Below are 21,119 nucleotides of genomic sequence, written 5' to 3'. Positions count from 1 at the left end.
TATTTATTTTATGTTTTAAAATATATCAGTAATTATTTTTTAAAATATGTTCTTAATTTTGTGGGCACATTATTTTCTTTCTATAATTTGTGAAGAACAATATTATTCTAATATTTATTTTTAAGTATTTATTATATTTTAAAATATTATTTCAATTTGTTTAAATTTCATAATTTGTGGGACATTAAATGCATAAATGCATGAGTTAAATCTCTTAAATGATGTTAAGGACATCGATCAAAATATTTAAACAAATAAGGTTTCAGTCTAACAATTAAGTTGATAAAGGATCAAAACCAAAATAACCCTTATATTAAATAAGTATAAGTATTGTACTCATTCCCGTAATTAACATTCAACAAAATTGAGAGGAGTGTAGGGAAGCAAAAAAAGAGATGTGTCGATAGCACCACCCTTAATTTACTCATGTTTTGAAGTCTTAAACAGTAAGAGATACAAAGTATATTCCATTACCTCCGTGCATGTACCTTTATCGACCTACTTTTGAGTATATCGATATTTTTACACTAGGGGAATGAGGAGTTCGGATAAGTCACACAATGGGCAACCTAATTTGGTATCGAATTCGCCATCCACGAGATTCAAACCTAAGACCTCTCACTTCCAAGTGAAGATGAATATCACCATATCGTAGTACTGAATGACCTTTATTGACCTACTTAATGGAACCAAATAAATGAAAGTTGGAGAAATGGAAGGGAAAGAGATCATCTCCGGATCTCTTCCACCAAAGTCCACGGATCAAATGATTCGAACTCTTGAAATTTGATGCAACAGCTAAAAACAGAGACCCCTTTTAAAAGTTATAATAATTTTAACAATTGCATTAAATTTCAAATGTTCATATCACTTGATCCGTGGACGTTGATAGAATAGATCCGGAAAGAATCTCTTTCCAAATGGAATGACTGTTTAAATAGCGATAGCTACCATATATGGCTCTCAGGGCAACTGTTGGTGATTGTTAATGGTGGGGATGGTAATTAAAGAGGTTGTTGGATGACCTAAGAAGGGTAGCTGCTTTTTCTTTAATCATGAGGAAAATAATTTGCTTTTTTTCTAAATCTGCTGAAAGATTCTGTAGAAAAAAATGGATGATGGGGGAGCTGTTCTTCCAAATTGGGGTATCAAAAAGCAAATGGTGGAGCCTCAAATACATGGAGTTATGGACCCTTTTGGGTCCTCTGCTTCAATAATAGTATTGTCCCCTTCTATAGTACAACGGTAGCATCAGCCATCAGCAAACCCTTAACGAATTGAGATCCTCTTTGCATCTATCATCTATGTGTTCTTAGTTAGCGGACTCAGAGATTCAGATCACTAATTTAAAATCTTATAGTTCCTATTTGTCCATCTCACTAGCTAACCTTACACAAACCAAGTTCGAATCTCTCTCCTCTTTTTTTGAACAGCCTAGATTTTTGAATCTGCTAACACGGGACTTGAAGATCTAGAGAGGATCTTGATTCCCCATTATTAAATGAACCCTATTGAAATGAAGCATCTCCATTACTCTTCTCTATTGTGTAGTTTACTTGGGAAGCCGAAGAGGTCCACAAGTTTATTGAGGCCTGGCATGCACTACTACTACTAGCTAGCTACTTTAATTATCTCATTCACGCTACCTCACGTGTATTACATCTTGAGCCTAATAAGTGAATAATGTGACGTTGGAGACTGGAGCATGTGTTATCTTTGAGCAATCTAGTGAAAAATCTCGTCTAATATCAAATCACTTGATCGTAAAAAGGTATATATTTTAAGCTCTTGTGCAATACTTATGAGATACATGCTGTCAAACCCTTCTTGTAGAGTGTAGACAGCAATGCATTAACAAAGCCAATTAGAAGGAGGAATATAGAGCTCCAAGCAAGCAAATTAAAATTGATCATGTCCACCAGGGTCGACATAATCAAGTAGCACTGGACTGGAGTGTGCCCCCTTGCTTTTATCGAGCTGACATTGGTTAATAATATCATTGAGGACCAAAACCACAAGCATTAAGAACCAAATTCCAATGGATATATATATATATATATATATATATATATATATATATATATATATATATATATTAGCAAAAATTCACCGTGTTCAGTCTTGACGAATTTAGAAGCTCTTTGCTCTGGAGTTGGAAAAATGGCAGCATCGATGCGCACAGTGCAACAGACGGTTATAAATATTCCTTGATGTCTACATAGAATCTATGCTACTGCAGAAGCGTAAAAACGTGCATAACTTTTGTTTTCTTTTTATAAAAAGTGATATAAAGAAGGAAGAATAGAAGATAATACTGTTTGAGTGTATGAGTAAATAACTAAGTATACTCTTATTTACTTGAGTTCCAAGTTCTTTACATCAGTTAAATGCACCAATGAATTGCCAATAAAATGAATAGAATGTTGGAAAATACAGATTTATTTTAATATTTGGTTTTTTGACCCTAGTCCGTTAAAATTAGGGTTTCATTTTCTTGCCTATTAGGTTTATATTATTTTTCTATATATAATACTTTGTAACTCGGTCTTACAACATGTAATTTTACGGGTTATGTAGCCATCTTGGCATATTTGTAGTGCTCTATTTTGTTTCAATTAATAAGGTCTTCTTCATAGTTTGTTTGTATATGCTCGTTAGCGTACTCAATTTTCGACTTATAAAACTCATCAAGCAACAATTAGAATACATTTGGTAATTAAAAATAATATTCATGTAATCAATTTTTGCACGCAATGTGTTTTAAGTTAGATTGTGTGCAAAAAGTTAATATCAAGTTAATTAGCTATTAATTTCCAGGAAAGATGGATTTGATCCAATTCTTTCTGGATTTGATCCCATTCTTTCTAAAGCAAGTATACAAATCATCTTCATGCTTAAAAACAACCACTTTTATTAGGAAATAATTGGGTGGTTGAGCTTGAAGACAGTTAATATATGACTGATGTGGTCTTGAAATTAAAAAAAAAAAAAAAAAAAAAGATTCTGCTATCCACACACTCATTTTTACTTTTGACACAATTTTGGTTAATTTCTATCATTTGATATTTTTTAATTCATTCGATCCGACAACTAAAAATTGATAGGAGTGTAAAAAGTGAAAATGTGTGTGTAAATAGCACCACTAAAAAATTAAAGATGTTTCAAGTGGGAAACCCAATATTATGGGTGTATTAAATCTTCTTCTCTTCAAATTTGCCTTTATTCCCACCTTTACATGCAAAATAAATTCCCCCATATTGAAGTATAATACAAAGCGTACAAGAAAGAATTGTTCAAGTTGGTGATTACTGATTAGTCCTGTCCAAATATATGTTATTTTCCATTTGAAAAAATTAAAGTCACTGCCATATTTACTTTTAATGATTTAGGAACTTTTTTCTTGTACGTTCACAACTGAAAGCTATACTGATATCAAGTGTTATGTGAACCGAAGAAAGTTAGAGTTCAACCATAAAATTAATTGGTAATATATATAGAGAGTAACTCAATTTTTATAAGCATATGCAAGGTCCATTATTTCTTCATTGTAAGATTAATACTCTCAACAAGGCTACTCACGTGCGGCGAATTCTCAAGTCTATGTGGACAACACAAATTGGATGACATAGAGCATGTGTTGTTGTTGGGCTTCACACGTGGAACAACATGCTCTGATACTAATGTGGAACAACATGCTCTAATACCAATGGGAGTAGCTTAATTCCTTATAAGTATATGCAAAGTTCTCTTGGTTCTCCAATGTGAAATTAATACTCTTAAGTCTCAACAAGTATCATCTAAATAAAGCAGTAGTTGTTTTCCTCAAATGTGTAGGGAGATTCTTATAGTTAGGTATATATTTTTCTCTTATGTCACTCATTATGTGATTTAGTTACGCAATGAATAAGATTGAGATTAAGATTGAGCATGATAGAACCCAATATTATGTTCAAGTTAATTTTTCTCCTAAGTTATAATCATAAATTAAGTCACGCAAGGAGGAGATTCTTCCATATAATTAGGCATATTTTTTTTCTATCTTACCCGATACGTGATTTGGTTATGTAATGAGTGAGAGAGCGATCAAAAGATCGAGGAGGGTATAATTTGGTTACGTACACCCAAGTTTTTCTCTTCAAGTGTAAGCGGTCACGCCAGCCATTAGTGAAATATAGAGGGTAAGAAATAAGAAATTGTTATTAGCATTTCAAAAATTTCATTTGATACTCTAAACTTTCTATAATTAGAAGAAAAAAAAAATACACTTATGAGGAGTGTAAAATAAGATTTTTGGACTGCTAACAATTCTCAAGTTATATCCCATTTATAATCAATACTACAAGAAAAAAGAGCAACAAATTAAAATTGGTAACCGACCAATTAGTTGGATATCTATTAATGAGTTTGTTGATGAAGAATATGTCCATGCTCAACTGTCTGCCGGCCAATTGGAAATGTGATTAGGATGCTACTTTCTTATCTTTTCAAGCGTGGGATTTAACGAAGAAATCGAACACAACACCTGAAATGCGTATATATGTTAATATTACAAAACATAAATTACATATAATTGTTTTCATCTTCCGTATCCGGTCTCATAACAATACCATTTGGATCATCTAAATTAAATATCTACTTAAAATATTCCATCAATATACCCAATTTAGCTGTAAATTAGATTAACTGGCCACTTTGTTTTAGATTTGTATAAATTAATTTTTAATTTGTTTAAGTTATTAGTTTAAGAGAAGATCATGGGTAATTGGAAATATCACATCAAACAAGAACGTCACTACGTGCGTTTGTTTACTTCAACAAGAAAAATACAAATTAAAATAAAGAAGAAAACGGTATTATGATATACTACTTAATCAATGTCAACCCTTTTCCTTCTTTGGCTTCATATAAAGAATCGTGTGAAAATGTTTTTAAAATAACTGGTGCTTCTTTAAGTATTTTTTATAATTAACTTGCATTTTTACTAAAGGTTGGTTTCAAAAATATTTTCACAAAAAACGGTTTTAAGCATTTTAAAAATATTTCTAAACGAGCAGGAAGAAGAGATGAAACTCTTCATATGGACAAAAAATAAGAACTCTTACTATATATATGTTAATATTGCAAAACATTATTTACATATAATCGATTTAATCTTCCGTATTCAGTCTTGTGACAATACTATTTGGATCATCTAAATTAAGTATATCCTTAAACTATTCCATCAATATACCCAATTTAGCTGTAAATAGTCCAAATTTAATCAGATTAACCGTCAACTTTGTTTTGGATTTGTATAAGTTAATTTTTAATTTGTTTTAAGTTATTAGTTTAAGAGAAGACCATGGATTATTGGTTAGATCACATCAAACGAGAACGTCACTACGTGCGTTTCTAATACTTCAGCAAGAAAAATACAAATTAAAATAGAGAAGACAATGGTATTATGGTGTACATAATACGTAGTCAATGTCAATCCCTTTTCTTCGTTGGCTTCAACATATAAGGGCTTGTTTGGAGATCCTTTTAAAATAACTGAAAACAATTTTAGAAAATATTTTTTGGATTTCAAAAATACTTGAAGTACTTCCTGCCAGTGACATCCCACATCGCCCAGGGAGTGATCCTTAAATGTATATTCCCATCCCTACCTAGCATGAGACCTTTTGGGAGCTCACTGGCTTCGGGTTCCGTCGGAACTCCAAAGTTAAGCAAGAAGGAGGTCAGAGCACTCCCAGAATGGGTGACCCACTGGGAAGTTGCTCATGAGTTCCCAAAAACAAAACCGTGAGGGAATGGTAAGCCCAAAGCGGACAATATCGTGCTACAGTGGTGGAACGAGCCCGGGAAGTGATCCGCCCCGGGCCGGGATGTGACGATTTGGTATCAGAGCCTAACCCTCGCCGCATGTGTGCCGACGAGGACGTCAGGCCCCTAAGGGGGGTGGATTGTGATATCCCACATCGCTCAGGGAGTGATCCTTAAATGTATATTCTCATCCCTACCTAGCACGAGGCCTTTTGGGAGCTCACTGGCTTCGGGTTCCGTCGGAACTCCAAAGTTAAGCGAGAAGGAGGCCAGAGCACTCCTATGATGGGTGACCCACTGGGAAGTTGCTCGTGAGTTCCCAAAAACAAAACCGTGAGGGAATGGTAAGCTCAAAGCGGACAATATCGTGCTACGGTGGTGGAACGGGGAGGGGAAGTGATCCGCCCTGGGCCGGGATGTGACATTGCCACTTCAAATGTTTTTTCAAGATTCACTTGCATTTTTACTAAGGATTAACTGCAAAAACGCTTTCAACCATTTAAACAAACTTCCAAAAGATTCCTAAGAAGGGTGAAACTCTTAATCTGGACAAAAAAAATATCTTTCTTATATATTATGTGTGTATCTTTCTTTATTATATGCTTCTTCATCACTTGGGCAGTTGGACAGTTGGACTAAATACACGAATTAGAACGTGTAATCTTTAAATGGAAGCCATATAGCAACATGCAAATACGTCATATGTACTACTTGAAATACTGGACCTCTACTCTTACTACGATGGTTAAGAGACAGAAAAACTTAGCATATATGTTCCATAAAGTTATGAGAAATGTTAATGTGATTCTCTTAAAAAAATGAGCTCTCGATATGCTTTTTGTTATGGCATACTTTTGACATAATATTTTATAATATTAATACAAGAATTGACGTTAAACTATGAACAAAAAGTCTATAAAGAATTTTCTTAGCATTTCTCGAAAATACATAGGGTTCCTTAATTTCTTCGCTCTTAACAAGGAGCTGTTTGGTTAAAGTGCATTAATGCTTCCTCTTGCAGAGAGAAGACCACTGCATGTCTTTCCCCTTTCCTCCCTCCACAATTTTCACGTGGCACCATCTGCATATGCTTCTGCAACTGAAAACTACCAAATTAGGTCACGTGTTGGAGGCATTAGCCGTGCATATTAATGCACAATTCCACAGCATTTTAGCAACTGTTTTGAACGTTATTTTCTAATTCATGCAACTCTTTTATAAATTCGTTTTTGAAAATTGGGAAACATATCAAGAAACCTGCAGGGACAATAAAAGCCAAATTTAATGCCAAGTCTTTATAAATATGTGTTCAAACCGATTGAAATTAATAGACACAACGGCAAGCAAAGCAAATGCATGCACGCCTTAATTTGCCATAAAATATCACTCAATATCGAACTAAAAAAAATAAGATTATTGGATGCAAGCCATGTGTATGTTATGAGCCACGTGTTCACTTTCTTGCATGTTTTTGTCGAGAAAATTTTTAGTGTGGCAGAAATACGTATGGTCAGGTATATAAAGTGTTATAATATAATTGGTTTTTTTTTTTTTTCAAATTTCTAACTACTTGTATTATTACATTTAGTGTACCAGACCTTATTTTCGACACACTGAAAAATTTATTAATTTTTGTCGAGAGATACCCTCTTTTTCACACCATTGAGAGTTGAGACTGTGTTTTTGTCGCAAAAGGCAATCTCATTTTTGTCCCTTGCAATCCGAACCCTATATGATTTTGATCCTTTTGGACTAAGATATTTGTTTTTGTTTATTTATTTATTCTTTTTTATTTCTTTTATTTGTGGAATGAGAAGTGGGATGTCAATTTATGACTGCGATGAGCTAGCATCAGATCGACAGTAATCTTATATAATGATTTTTTAATGCTTATGAGAAGCTCTTAATCAACTACAACTTTTCAATTAGTAGATATATAAGCAAGCTAGTTTGAAAGTTAAGTGCCCGTCTTATTTTAATTTTCTCAGCTTAACTGTCTCACAGTGCTCTGTACAACGTGATTATGTACACTGTTGACCGTCGTTTGCACTTAATTACATATATAATCGTAATGACAGGGATGTGACGACAGAGATGCAATTCTAAATTCTAATAAGAGTTTTATGCACCTGATGTGCAAGCCTTGTACGAATCTTTGTTTGACCAAAAAAAATATATATATATCACTGATAATTATTTACGAATCTTTTGGACAGTCATATGAAATATTTGTTGAAATTTCAGTGAATGTTTTACTGCTGATTATTTGTTTGAAACAGGTTTTAATAGTCGTTTACAACTCCATTTGTGGGAAATAATAATAGAAATATTTTATTCCAAATTATTGTTCGAGTCCAAATCTTTTACATTCAAAACATTATGTGACCTCTCCTGTCGCCAAATTTTACCCATCTAACTTTGTCAACAATTAAGTAAAATTAAAAATACAAAGAAAAAATAAGCTCAACAGCCACCGACACACTGACCCAACCCCAACAACAACCCATCGACCGTCAAATAGGGTTAGATGGGGTTAAACCCTTTTTTTTTCTTTCTATTTAACTAATCAGCATTTGGTTTGGTGATAGTTGTCTCGACATATATGTGGATTAACCATTTATTTTTCAAGCGACTTATGGATATAGATGCGAGTTTGTGTATATATAATGAGTTCCATATGCAATTATGACTCAACTAGGTGGCATAATTTTGTATAAAAGCAATATTTTCTTCAAAATGTTCTTCACAATTTATTTGGTGATGCAAGTTGCTGGCAATTATTCTTTCTTGTTTTGGCCTGTTGAGAGTGCTTTCAAAATCTTGGCAATGCGATCTTCGGCATGACTACAAAGAAAAGAATTTTGTGACAGATAATTTAGTGAACTATAATCGTGATTTAGATATACGCATTTTTTACTTTGATAATCCTCCTTCTTGTTCGTTAGTTTTGTTCATGAAGATCGACTTGAGATGTCCCATTTTAAACTTTTTATTGATTAGTTTTGTTTGGGCTTGTGCTTTTAGCCCAATTTTCAATATAAAAATATCAAGCTAAGGTTCGTTTTAATGAAGAAAAAAAGATTGATATGTGGAATTAAATAAACAGATAGAAAGGAGTATTGAAAAAGAAAGTAGAAATGAGGTAGGAAAAAAAAAAAACGCTTCTCAAAACAAAAAGCTTCAAATATAATTAGTTAATTCTTTGTCCCAACTTGAAGGTAACATGGCAGTTTCTAATTTCCACGATCGAGCTTCCAAGTCAAAAAATTAAGCACCAGCAGAGACCATATATTCCTGCAATGTTCTGCAGATTTGCAAAAGGAGGGTTGGGGTGGGGGCGGGGATTGCTGCGAGCAAGAAACTGTTTGGTTTGAAGAATCATCAGATATGTTAGCGGATGTTGTGATTGAGAATTTTCTAATGTTTAATTTATAAATTTTTATAATTTTTGTCATGATGGTCTTTTTTTCTTCTTGACTTCGGATTAAAAGCGCCGACAAAGATTTGTTTTCTTCTATCATTTGTGATTTAACCCTCTTGTACAATTTCTTTTGTTGTAATAAATATCGTAAACGTATATGGTTGGATAGGATTATGAGTTTTCACTCCTGCGTTTGAGTTCGAACATCATTAATTCTAATAGTTTCAAATTTTCATTTTCCTTTAAGTAACAAAAAAAAAAAGAAAAAAAAAATCATACGTTTCAGTTAAAAAAATTATTAAAAACACTAACAAATGGTTACTGGGTGGGTCCACCGACCCATCGATCGTCACTAATGACGCTATCCGCAGAGAAAGGCCCGTAAGCACAGCCGTAATCTTCACTCATCAGCACGTGTTCATTTTACTCATCCAAACTTTAGTTTATTTACTATAATCCTGTCCATATGCAATCCCTCTGGACTCTGAAGTCCCCTCTTTTTTTCGCACTGAAAATTTTTAATGTGATCGAAACAAGAAATGTACATTACGTATTTTTATATAAGTAGTAATAAATTTTATTTTTTAAGTTATTAATTTTTTAATACATATATTTCATCATTTGTATAATAACATATAATGTGCTATCCTGTATACATGTTGCACTGAAATTTCTTCTATATATACACCTGTATATATCTTTCTTCTCAGTATACGGTCAAGGCAAAAGGGTTTGTACTTTCTTGAAGCATATATAAGTTAAACCGCACGTCGGGAGGTGTTCTGCCAATCTTAACTATTATTTGGTTGCTGAGAAAGGGAGGGAAAATGGGACAGAAAAGCCCCAGTAATGACAACAGCAACAACAACAGTATCATGAAAGTTGGGTCCATGCGGTCCATTTTCATGCATGCTGATGGGGTTGATAGATTGCTGATGATCTTAGGGCTATTTGGATCCCTTGGTGATGGCTTTTCCACACCGTTGGTTTTGTTGATCACTAGCAAATTGATGAACAATATTGGCGGTTCACCAACTTCAGCTCAGGATGCTTTTCTGCATAACATAAATAAGGTAATTAACTAAACTCTCTCTCTCTCTCTCTCTCTCTCTCTCTCTGTGCGCTTTGTTGCGGAATCATTTGTTTTCACCTTCTCTCTGTGCGCTTTGTTTGCGGAATCATTTGTTTTCACCTTTCGTATTTTACTTTAATATTGCATGTTGATTCTCTTTTGATTTATTCAATTTAATGACTAAAAGAAAAAGAAAAATGGAGTGCAAAAATAGTCGCAGAAAGGCAAACACAAAATTTTCTAATTGAGTTTTGTTTTTTATGGTTGGCAGAATGCAGTGGCGCTGTTGTACTTGGCTTGTGGGTCATTTGTATGCTGTTTCCTAGGTGAGTTTCACCAAATGTTGTTTACTTTTGCTTGTTATCAAAGATCAAATGGAATTATAATTTAGTAATATATATTTTTTTATTTCTTTGAATTTGTAATTTCGTAGAGGGATATTGCTGGACAAGAACTGGCGAGAGGCAGGCAGCTAGGATGAGAGTACGATATTTGAAAGCAGTTCTAAGGCAAGATGTGGGCTACTTTGATTTACATGTCACAAGCACCTCAGAAGTGATCACAAGTGTCTCTAATGATAGCTTAGTGATTCAAGATGTCCTAAGTGAAAAGGTAATCCCACAAGTTTTCAATCTGTGTAATTTATTGAGAGTTGTTATCAGCACCTTTCAAAATCGTCATTCTAATAGACGCCGGAGAGGATAACGATTATTTTGTAGTGCTAATAATCGTTACCAGTTTATTTTCATCAATTAATGAAGTTGCATGTTTCAAATTCCACCAGCTACCGAACTTCTTGATGAATTTCTCCATGTTCTCCGGAAGCTACGTGGCGGCTTTTATAATGATGTGGAGGCTAGCAATCGTAGGGTTTCCATTTGTGGTGCTGCTAGTAATTCCCGGTTTAATTTACGGAAGGACTTTGATGGGATTAGCTAGGCAGATTAGGGAAGAGTACAACAAGGCTGGCAACATAGCAGAGCAGGCAATTTCTTCAATCCGCACAGTTTATGCTTTCGTCGGAGAAAACAAAACCATATCGGAATTCTCTGCGGCTCTTCAGGGCTCCGTCAAGTTGGGATTGAGCCAGGGCTTGGCCAAAGGACTGGCCATCGGAAGTAACGGCGTTGTCTTCGCCATTTGGTCTTTCATGTCTTTTTATGGAAGCAGAATGGTCATGTACCATGGCGCTCAGGGAGGCACTGTTTTTGCTGTTGGTGCTGCCATCGCCGTTGGCGGATTGTAAGAATGCTAAACCCCTTTTTGCATGTTTTTAATGTGGATAAAATACCCGGTATATTGTTGATTTTTTTTCTTTATGATGGAAAATATGCATTGATTGAACCGGTTTAGATTTTTAGTCGAAAATAGAACATGAATGACACTGAATGTGTATTATTTAAAGTGGCACAAAACTGTGAGTAGCATAAGACATATTATATGTTTAGTGTCTCTCATTCTATTTTTAATAAATAATTTGCAAAATGTCTACTCGTACATATTGCTCTTTTTTTAATTTGTTACGACAAAAGTTCGACAATGTACCATATACTGTAGTCTGTAAATTAGTAATCTGATACTTGTTAGGACAAATTTAGAACCTTCCCAAAAAATTGATCTTAAAAATACTGATGCACGCTTTGATTTTCTTCCGTTTTGTTCTTAAACACAAATTCATAATCTTCCCAATAATATCGATCTTAATCTTAATGCATGGTTTTATTGTTTTGGTGAATAGGGCATTAGGTTCTGGACTATCAAACTTGAAGTACTTTTCAGAGGCATGTTCGGCAGCCGAGCGCATAATGGAAGTGATAAGAAGAGTTCCCAAGATCGATTCCGACAACATGGAAGGCGAAATCTTGGAGGATGTTTCCGGTGAAGTTGAATTCAAGCACGTGGAATTCGCATACCCGTCGAGGCCGGAAAGCATTATCTTCAAAGACTTCAACCTGACAGTTCCGGCGGGCAAAACGGTGGCGTTGGTGGGCGGAAGCGGCTCGGGGAAGTCCACGGTGATAGCCCTGTTGCAGCGGTTTTATGATCCGCTCGGAGGCGAGATTCTTCTTGATGGGGTGGCGATAAATAAGCTTCAGCTCAAGTGGCTGCGATCGCAGATGGGTTTGGTGAGCCAAGAGCCTGCTCTATTTGCAACCAGCATTAAGGAGAACATACTTTTTGGGAAAGAAGATGCTGGGATTGAAGAGGTTACTGAGGCTGGGAAAGCTGCTAATGCTCATAATTTCATCTCCCAGTTGCCTCAAGGATACGATACTCAGGTAATTACTTCACTAGTATAATAACACGTTAATTAGTTTTATTAGTGACAAGCCACTTGTTGACTTTTTCAAATAAGAGATTATTACTTTTAACTGTTAATCATAGTTTGACTAATATACCAAAATATCTAATTTTAATTACCAAAAAGAAAAGTTTTAGCACGTATCTCAAAATTTAATTTGTTAATTAACAAAAATGAATGACTCTTGTATGGAAGAACTCAAATAATTTTTTTGGAATAAAAATGTTTTTTTAGTGTCCAGAACATAGATTGGTACATTAAATATTGTAATACTAGTGTTTGATTTTTTTTAAAGTATCCAACTACTAATATTATGACGCTTTGTGTACTAAACTGTGTTATCAGCACACTAAAATTTTCTTAAATCATGTGTGACATTTAAACATTCCATCTTTTAAGCAAATGACAAATTATTGCTTTCCATTTGTTAATCACATAATTCACGATGTCAAAGGTTCTGTCTTTTTCAACAAGATCCTCTCTAGATTCTCTTTGTGAAGATCTTGGGAATCCGTAAATCATGTCAATTTATCATACATTATGCGGTGAGTTTTTTGTCATGTACTATTTGTATTCAATTTTAAATAAAATAAAATTAAAATATTTTCTGACCACATGATAAATAATGAACGAACATGATTCACAGATTCTCGAGATCTTCACAAAAAGTATCTGGATTCAGATCTTCACAAAGAGTATCTGGATTCCTGTCCTTTGGTATGTTTGTCGTCAAGTGTGTGGTGGATCAACATAGGAATGCATCTTATTGCTCCTAAACATTGATGATTTTGTCCCCCACTAGGTTATGAAGGTCTTCCTTCAATCGTCCAAAGTTGCTAACCCAATATAGAAGTAGTATTGCATGCGCATCACTATTTGCAGACATCAGTTTGCATCATATACTCGAACAACATGTATTGCTTCTTTGACAATGATGTTTGTGATCGGTCGACACTGCCTTATAAGATACCTTCCTTTTAAGATACCTTCCTTTTGTTCATGTATGGAAAAGTTTCAAGTTAGAAGTTCCTTCAAATAATCACTAGACTAAGACTAGCCCCGTAAATAAAAAGACTTATCGTATGCCATGGTGATGACATTTAAACTCGATACAAATATGTTATTCTTATCATATTTTTCATATCATATTTACACCAATTTTTTAATAGAGATGAGACCCACATATGTTGGTTGACCTTACCTTTATTAAAGAGATAGTACAAATGTAGTAAGTTTAGCATTACTCAACTCGATAACTTCATTGCATGTCAATACGTTATTCATATTTATATTGCTGCAGTGGCGAACCTGATTTTTGTTTCTCTTATAATTATATTAAGGCTTTTTATCCAAAATTTCTGTTAAATAATGACCAAAATGACAAAAATACCCTTGATTTAATAAACAATTAGCCAAAATGATATGACAAAATTGAACGTATGTTTGTCATTTTATTTTATTTAACTGAAATTTTTCACAAAATTACCAAAATGAGTGACGATGGACAAACTCAGGGACCAACTCTATTGATTTGAAATTTCAGAGATCAAAATGAAGAGTTACGTCAATTTAAGAAACCATTTTAGCTAAAAAGTCATATATTAATTGCTATTTTAGGACAATCTTTTATGAGTAAGTCTATTTAGTATTTAGTACTTGGCGCGATGGCAAGTGCCTTCGCCCATGAGCGGTAGGTCTCGGGTTCGAGACTTGGGAGCAGGCTCTCCATAAATGGGGGTAAGGCTAGCCGACATTCACCTCTCCCAGACCCTGCGTAAAGCGGGAGCCTTGTGCGCTGGGTACGACCTTTTTTATGAAACATGCAGACACTTTTTTTTTTTACTAGGTTTTGCAAGTACTAAAACAAATTAACGTTGTGATTAAACAGGTTGGCGAGCGGGGTGTTCAAATGTCGGGAGGACAGAAACAAAGGATCGCCATTGCACGAGCCATCATCAAGAAACCTCGTATCCTCCTCCTAGACGAAGCCACCAGCGCACTGGACTCCGAATCCGAACGAGTAGTCCAAGAAGCCCTAGACAAAGCAGCCGTCGGCCGCACCACAATCATCATCGCGCACCGCCTCTCCACCATCCGAAACGCAGACGTGATTGCCGTAGTTCAAAACGGTCAGGTCATGGAAACCGGCTCCCACGACGAGCTCTCCCAACGCGAAAATGGCCACTACACGTCCCTTGTCCGCCTCCAACAAACAGAAAAAGAAAAAGAACCGGAAGAGTTAGGGCATTACGGTGCTTCGTCTTCCATTTCAAAAGACATTCACAGCACAAGCAGCCGTAGGCACAGCACAAGCAGCCGTAGGCTCTCCATGTTGAGTCGTTCGAGTTCGGCGAACTCATTTGCTCAGGGTAGAGCTCCTGATCAAGAGAGTGTTGTAGGGTATGAACATAAGAAACTGCCCGTGCCTTCTTTTAGGAGACTTTTGGCCTTGAACCTTCCGGAGTGGAAACAAGCAGTTATGGGGTGCACGAGTGCGACTCTTTTTGGTGCAGTACAACCGCTGTACGCATTTGCCATGGGTTCCATGGTGTCGGTTTATTTCTTGACGGATCACGACAAGATTAAGGCGAAAACAAGGACTTACTCGCTTTGCTTTCTAGGGTTGGCAATCTTCTCGTTGGTGATCAATGTCAGCCAGCATTACAACTTTGCTTACATGGGAGAGTACTTGACTAAGAGGGTTAGAGAGAGGATGCTTTCAAAGGTACTCACTTTTGAAGTGGGGTGGTTTGATCAGGATGAGAATTCTAGCGGTGCCATTTGCTCTAGACTCGCCAAAGATGCCAATGTGGTACGTCTAATCAAAATATCAAATTTGTTCACTAATAATTTAGTACGATCGATAATATAGTTTAAGCACATAAACTAATCACATTCACTAGTTTAAGAGTGTATCCATAGTAATACTCATTAGAATCATGTATAGAGTCGCATATTTTATGTTTGTTAAAACTCCCTAAAATAAATGTGTGTAGAAATACGACTAATTAATTAATCTAATACAATGTTTACAATATATATAAGAGTGGCAAAACTCATATGTAGAAGGAATCATAAAATAATTACAATAGAAAATTACATTTTTATAATTACGCAGAAGATTCCGAATTAACTAAATATATTCTAACAATGTGATTCGAACTTCAAATTTAATTTGAAGTTGAAGAGAAAAATAACACTGGAGAGCTAGTTGGACTGTTCTTAGCTATAACAGTGAAAAGTGTGAATTATTTTGAAGATTTAATATGAACAGTGGTTGATTATTTTGTTGCAGGTGAGATCTTTGGTGGGTGATCGAATGGCTCTTGTTGTACAAACCATCTCAGCAGTAACAGTAGCTTGCACAATGGGATTGATCATTACATGGAGGCTTGCAATTGTCATGATAGCCGTACAACCCCTCATCATTGTATGCTTCTACACAAGGCGAGTCCTGCTCAAAAGCATGTCCAGGAAGGCCATAAAATCCCAGGAAGAAAGCAGCAAGCTCGCCGCGGAAGCAGTGTCCAACCTCCGGACAGTCACGGCCTTCTCATCCCAAGTACGACTATTGAAAATGCTCGAAAAGGCCCAAGAAGGCCCTCGTCGGGAGAGTATCCGACAGTCGTGGTACGCCGGCATTGGACTCGCTTGTTCCCAAAGCCTCACAACCGTCACTTGGGCCTTCGACTTTTGGTACGGAGGCAAGCTTGTTGCCAAGGGCTACGTCAAAGCCAAACAACTATTCCAGACCTTCATGATCTTGGTGAGCACAGGCCGGGTCATTGCCGATGCCGGTAGCATGACCACGGACCTCGCCAAGGGCGCAGATGCCGTCGGGTCTGTTTTCGCGGTGTTAGACCGATACACAAAAATTGAGCCTGAAGACCCGGAAGGTCTCGAGCCCGAAGCAATAACGGGTCACATTGAGCTACACGACATACATTTTGCGTACCCCGCTAGGCCCGATGTTATGATCTTCAAAGGCTTCTCCATCAAAATCGAGGCGGGAAAATCAACGGCACTGGTCGGCCAAAGTGGTTCGGGTAAATCAACGATCATTGGATTGATCGAACGGTTTTACGATCCCATTAAAGGAGAAGTAAAAATCGACGGTCGAGATGTAAAGTCGTACCACCTCAAGTCGTTGAGAAAACACATAGCGTTGGTCAGCCAAGAGCCAACGTTGTTTGCCGGGACGATACGAGAAAACATTGTGTACGGCGTGTCAGATAAGGTCGACGAGTTGGAGGTGGTGGGAGCTGCAAGGGCGGCCAACGCGCACGATTTCATCGCCGGATTAAAAGATGGATACGACACGTCGTGCGGGGATAGAGGAGTGCAGTTATCCGGAGGACAAAAACAGCGGATTGCTATAGCCAGGGCGATACTTCGAAACCCTGTCGTTTTGTTGTTGGACGAGGCGACCAGCGCGCTCGACAGTCGATCGGAGAAGGTTGTGCAGGACGCGCTAGAGCGCGTGATGGTGGGGAGGACTAGTGTGGTGGTGGCCCACAGGTTGAGTACGATACAGAATTGCGATATGATTGCCGTGCTCGATAAAGGGTGGGTGGTGGAGAAGGGGACCCACTCGTCGCTTTTGGCCAAGGGTCCTACAGGTGCTTACTTCTCATTGGTCAGCCTCCAAAGAACCCCACGTCAAGAGGGCACTTAATTGTAATGAAATTACAATTAGCCCCTCCGTTCTTTTTGTTGTTTCGTTTTGGCCCCGTCTAAATGGTGGTTGATGATGAAGGTCTAAAATAGTCCCAAGCATGAAGTCTAAAGTTGTAAAAGCTTCAAGTCTCTTTGTAATAATGGGAACTAGTACTTTTTACTTTAATGGAAAATCATATTTACACTAAAAAGTCAATCATGTTACTATTCACTTTACATTTTATTTTGTCCTTATCGTTAAAATTCAAAGTTTTCAAGCTATTTTCATTAATTTTCCTTTGTAATAATGGTGTAGTATGTGTAGGCTTTGGGCAAGAAGTATGGACTGGAAAACTAGATAGGATATTAAGGCATTGTACAAGTATTGGATAATGCTAAAGAGACTAATTTTTTGACCAAATTTGTAAATTATGTGATGCGTCACTAACACAAAATAAATATGTTAATCATCACTTAAATAATAATTCAATCATCAATCACCATATCATATGATTTACAAAGTTTAATTTAAATATATAGTTTCTCTAACATTACCAATTCTCCCTTGTTCCAAACTCTGATGTACATTGTTGTCTAGTAATTAAATTTTCCGTAAAAACATACCCAAGTTTTATGAACTTGATATGGAATTGCTTGATTACTACCTCCACATTACTATTGACCAGAAAAAAAAAAGAAAAAAGAAAAAGAACCTCCACATTACCAATACAATTGAAAAAGAAAAAACCGACCCGATTGTTTAACTTTTTCCACTAAAAGCAAAACATGAAGAGTCTCACAAGACACAAGTGGTTAAACAGTGCTTACCATGTATTTCAAGTCTCGTCTCTAATTCTTGTTTACCAGTACGGCTTGCACCATTTAAAGTGCAAACAAACTTTGGATTTGTGTTTGGGTTTGGAGCTGGGTAGGGCTTAGATTAATTCATTAATGTTGTAAGCAGAAAGTTGAGGAAAGTAGTACGAGAGGAAAGATACCCTCTTCCGGTGAGCCCGTGAGAGACACCTCCTATAGTTCTCTACATCTAAAGATGCCATCATGGCTTCTGAAGCCAATGAAGCTTGAGTGGGTCGAAGATTGGAGGCTTGCCTTTACCTTAATTATTAGTTACAGGGGAGGCGCGTTTAGCCCTATATAAAGGGCTTTAGCCTTTTTTTTCGTTTCCCCCATCAGATAAAATAAAATCTCTAAGGTAAGTTAAGTAAAAATCGAGAGTCTATGTGCATTTAATACCCCTTTTGAATTTTCTTTCCCCTCATAGCATTATATATTGGTCTGGAATGCTACGGTAGAATCTCGGAGTGTAGGCAAGTCTGCCCCCTCTCATGTTTCTGAAAACACGTTTTTTCATGTTTTTCTGTTGATATTATAAACTTTTTTGTTGTTATAGCAACTAGATTAAGCAAATATTCACAAGATTCAAGAGTGTAGTAAAGATGACTTGCGGGAATGTTTTAAGTTGCTTAACATTTATAGCAACGGAATAATTAAAAGGAATGATCTGCAAGTTTTGGCACAAGTTACCCCATGGATGTTCAGCACATAATCAACACTTTTAACGTGCAGGCCCTGTGTGCTTGCTCTTCAAGCCAGGGCAAACTGGACAAAGGATAATTTATGATAACCACACATATATCTTTCTGTTCGGTAAACTTTCTTACAAAATATTGTTGCCTCTAGTTTCACTTTTTCCGCTAAACTTTGCCCATCTCAGGTGACTGATGTATTGGGACAGTGTCCAGATCTTCTGGAGGAGTTCAATGATTTATTGGAGCGTCGTGAAAATGCAGGTAACTGTAAAAAGAAAACGCCATCACTTTTATGCTGCTTTCTTGTGGACCGTGGTTCTTTACCTTTTAGATTGTATCTGATTTGATTTAATATGATGATATATGTTTTTGTTCTATATATAATTTTCAAACCCTAGCTTTGTTTTTCTTCCGTTCATTAATTTTTTCGCAAATTGCAAGTGTTCTTCTAACAATTTCAGTATGCTAATGTTACTAACCGAGTGTTGCTTACAGTCTCTCATGTTTTCGTCGGGCATATACCGCCAGGGATTCATTTTCTGTGAAGAAGTGCAAATGAGGTTGTGCAGTTAAGTTTACTGCGAGGAGTTTTTGAAGTGCTTTCAGATTTATCACAATTCACAAGGGAATAATTACGAGGAATGATCTACAAACTTTGGTGAGTCTTATACATTGTCTGCTTACTTTTTGAGCATAGATTTCATCTTTCTATTTATTAAACTTTGTTAAAAAATATTATGTAAGATAAAAAAACTGATTACGAGGGCGAGCCCTGGCGTAATGGAAAAGTTGGTCCTTTGTGACCTTGGTTCTAGTCGTAAAAACAGTCTCTTTTCAAAGCAAGAGTAAGGCTGCATACAATAGACGTTCCCACTCGACCCTCACAAAGAGTGGAGCCGTACTGATTTAGGGTCGCCCTTTGTAAAATGATTGATTACATGGTGGTGTTGTCTCTAGTTTGACATCTTTTTTATGGTAAACTCTGCCCCCAAGTCAGGCGACTGATTTATTCGGAAAGTATCCAGATCTTCTGGAGAAGTTCAATGATTTCTTGAACCGTTGTGAGAAATGAGAATGTAGGTACGTGTCAAAAATGTCATCACATTAAGTTGCTTGCTTGTGGTTCTTTCTCCTTTATAGATTGTATCCGATTGGATTTATTCTTGCAGATGGGTTCCTGCTCGCGTTTTGAGAAGATATGAGACTCCACCAGAAAAGGCAGTTGAGTTTAAGGAAGCTACCAGTTTGTTAAACAAGATATAGGGTCATAATAGTGGGTAATATTTATCATGCATGCTGTTCATCTGTATATACCATGTGTTCAATGACAGATCAAGATTCGAACATTGGGGAGTTGCAGTGTTGAAGGTTTAATTTTTTTAGATATATACAGAATGTGATAAAAAAAATTCAGTTTATTTATCGAAGCATTTTGTCGAACATGTGGTGGGCTCGAGGCATTCAGTTTATTTAGTGAGGCATTTTGCGGAAGCAATTTGATTAGTGAAATCGAGAGAATCTATTGCGTGCTGTCGATGCAACTTGTCGAGATATGCTAGCAGACATTACATCAAATCCTTGGACGGTCATCAGAAGATCTTCACATGTATATGTCTAACCTTCAAGTGGTTCTAGGACCACCTTAGTCCCAATGTACATCCGCCCATGCACGTGTCGATATTGCACCATCACATCATAGTTTTTCTTTGAACATATGTTTTAACTTTTGTTAGAATATGTTTCAAATTCACAGTTGGACAACATAACTAAGCATCTGATGAAATTTCATTACTTGTGAAAATGTGCAACTATCACAACGACTATAACAAAATATCAGCGTTTTCCTTAGACAAATCCAAAATAACAATTGATAGCCATGTTTACAAATTATTCCTAGACTAATTGCATATATAGCCATGTTATTTATTTGATAGAAATTTATTGGGATCGATACTCACGTGAAAATGTGTTCTATTTATTTGATAGTCGTGTTTACAAATCATTCCTGGACATGATCTGGACATGTATCGAACACAAGAAAAAGACATAACGGAGTTTGACAGAGAGGTAATTAAACATAAGTAATTTTCACTACTTGTGTTTGATGATATTAATCAAATTTTGTTACAAAATCTGTTACCGTTTTCTTTTTAAATAGGGTAGTGCTATCTACATATTTCTTTTTACTTTCATACGCTATTCTTAATCTTTGGCTGTTGAATTGAATAAATTAAAGAAGTTCAAATGACATAAATTAACAAGAATGTATGTGGACGTAAAAAACGGTGTAAAGCATCATCCCTCAAATATATT

At 36.1% G+C, this 21,119-nt stretch overlaps 1 protein-coding gene and 1 long non-coding RNA gene across 2 annotated transcripts; both read left to right on the top strand.

The window, feature by feature from the left end:
• Nucleotides 1–9,923: 9,923 nt before the first annotated feature.
• On the top strand, nt 9,924–17,468 carry LOC103432041 (ABC transporter B family member 15-like). Its single transcript, XM_008370208.4, has 7 exons — nt 9,924–10,299; nt 10,570–10,624; nt 10,732–10,910; nt 11,083–11,540; nt 12,037–12,577; nt 14,489–15,412; nt 15,896–17,468. The coding sequence occupies exons 1-7, from the start codon at nt 10,054–10,056 to the stop codon at nt 17,273–17,275; spliced, it is 3,783 nt and encodes a 1,260-aa protein (XP_008368430.3). The 5' UTR covers nt 9,924–10,053; the 3' UTR covers nt 17,276–17,468.
• A 2,306-nt stretch (nt 17,469–19,774) lies between these two features.
• On the top strand, nt 19,775–20,246 carry LOC114822761 (uncharacterized). The gene is made up of 2 exons (XR_003770938.2): nt 19,775–19,886; nt 19,976–20,246. It is a non-coding gene; the product is annotated as an uncharacterized lncRNA (long non-coding RNA).
• Nucleotides 20,247–21,119: the final 873 nt, after the last annotated feature.

Source organism: Malus domestica, chromosome 17 (genome assembly GCF_042453785.1).
Source record: "Malus domestica chromosome 17, GDT2T_hap1".
Classification (NCBI taxonomy): domain Eukaryota; kingdom Viridiplantae; phylum Streptophyta; class Magnoliopsida; order Rosales; family Rosaceae; genus Malus; species Malus domestica.
This window is presented reverse-complemented; position numbering and strand designations above follow the sequence as displayed.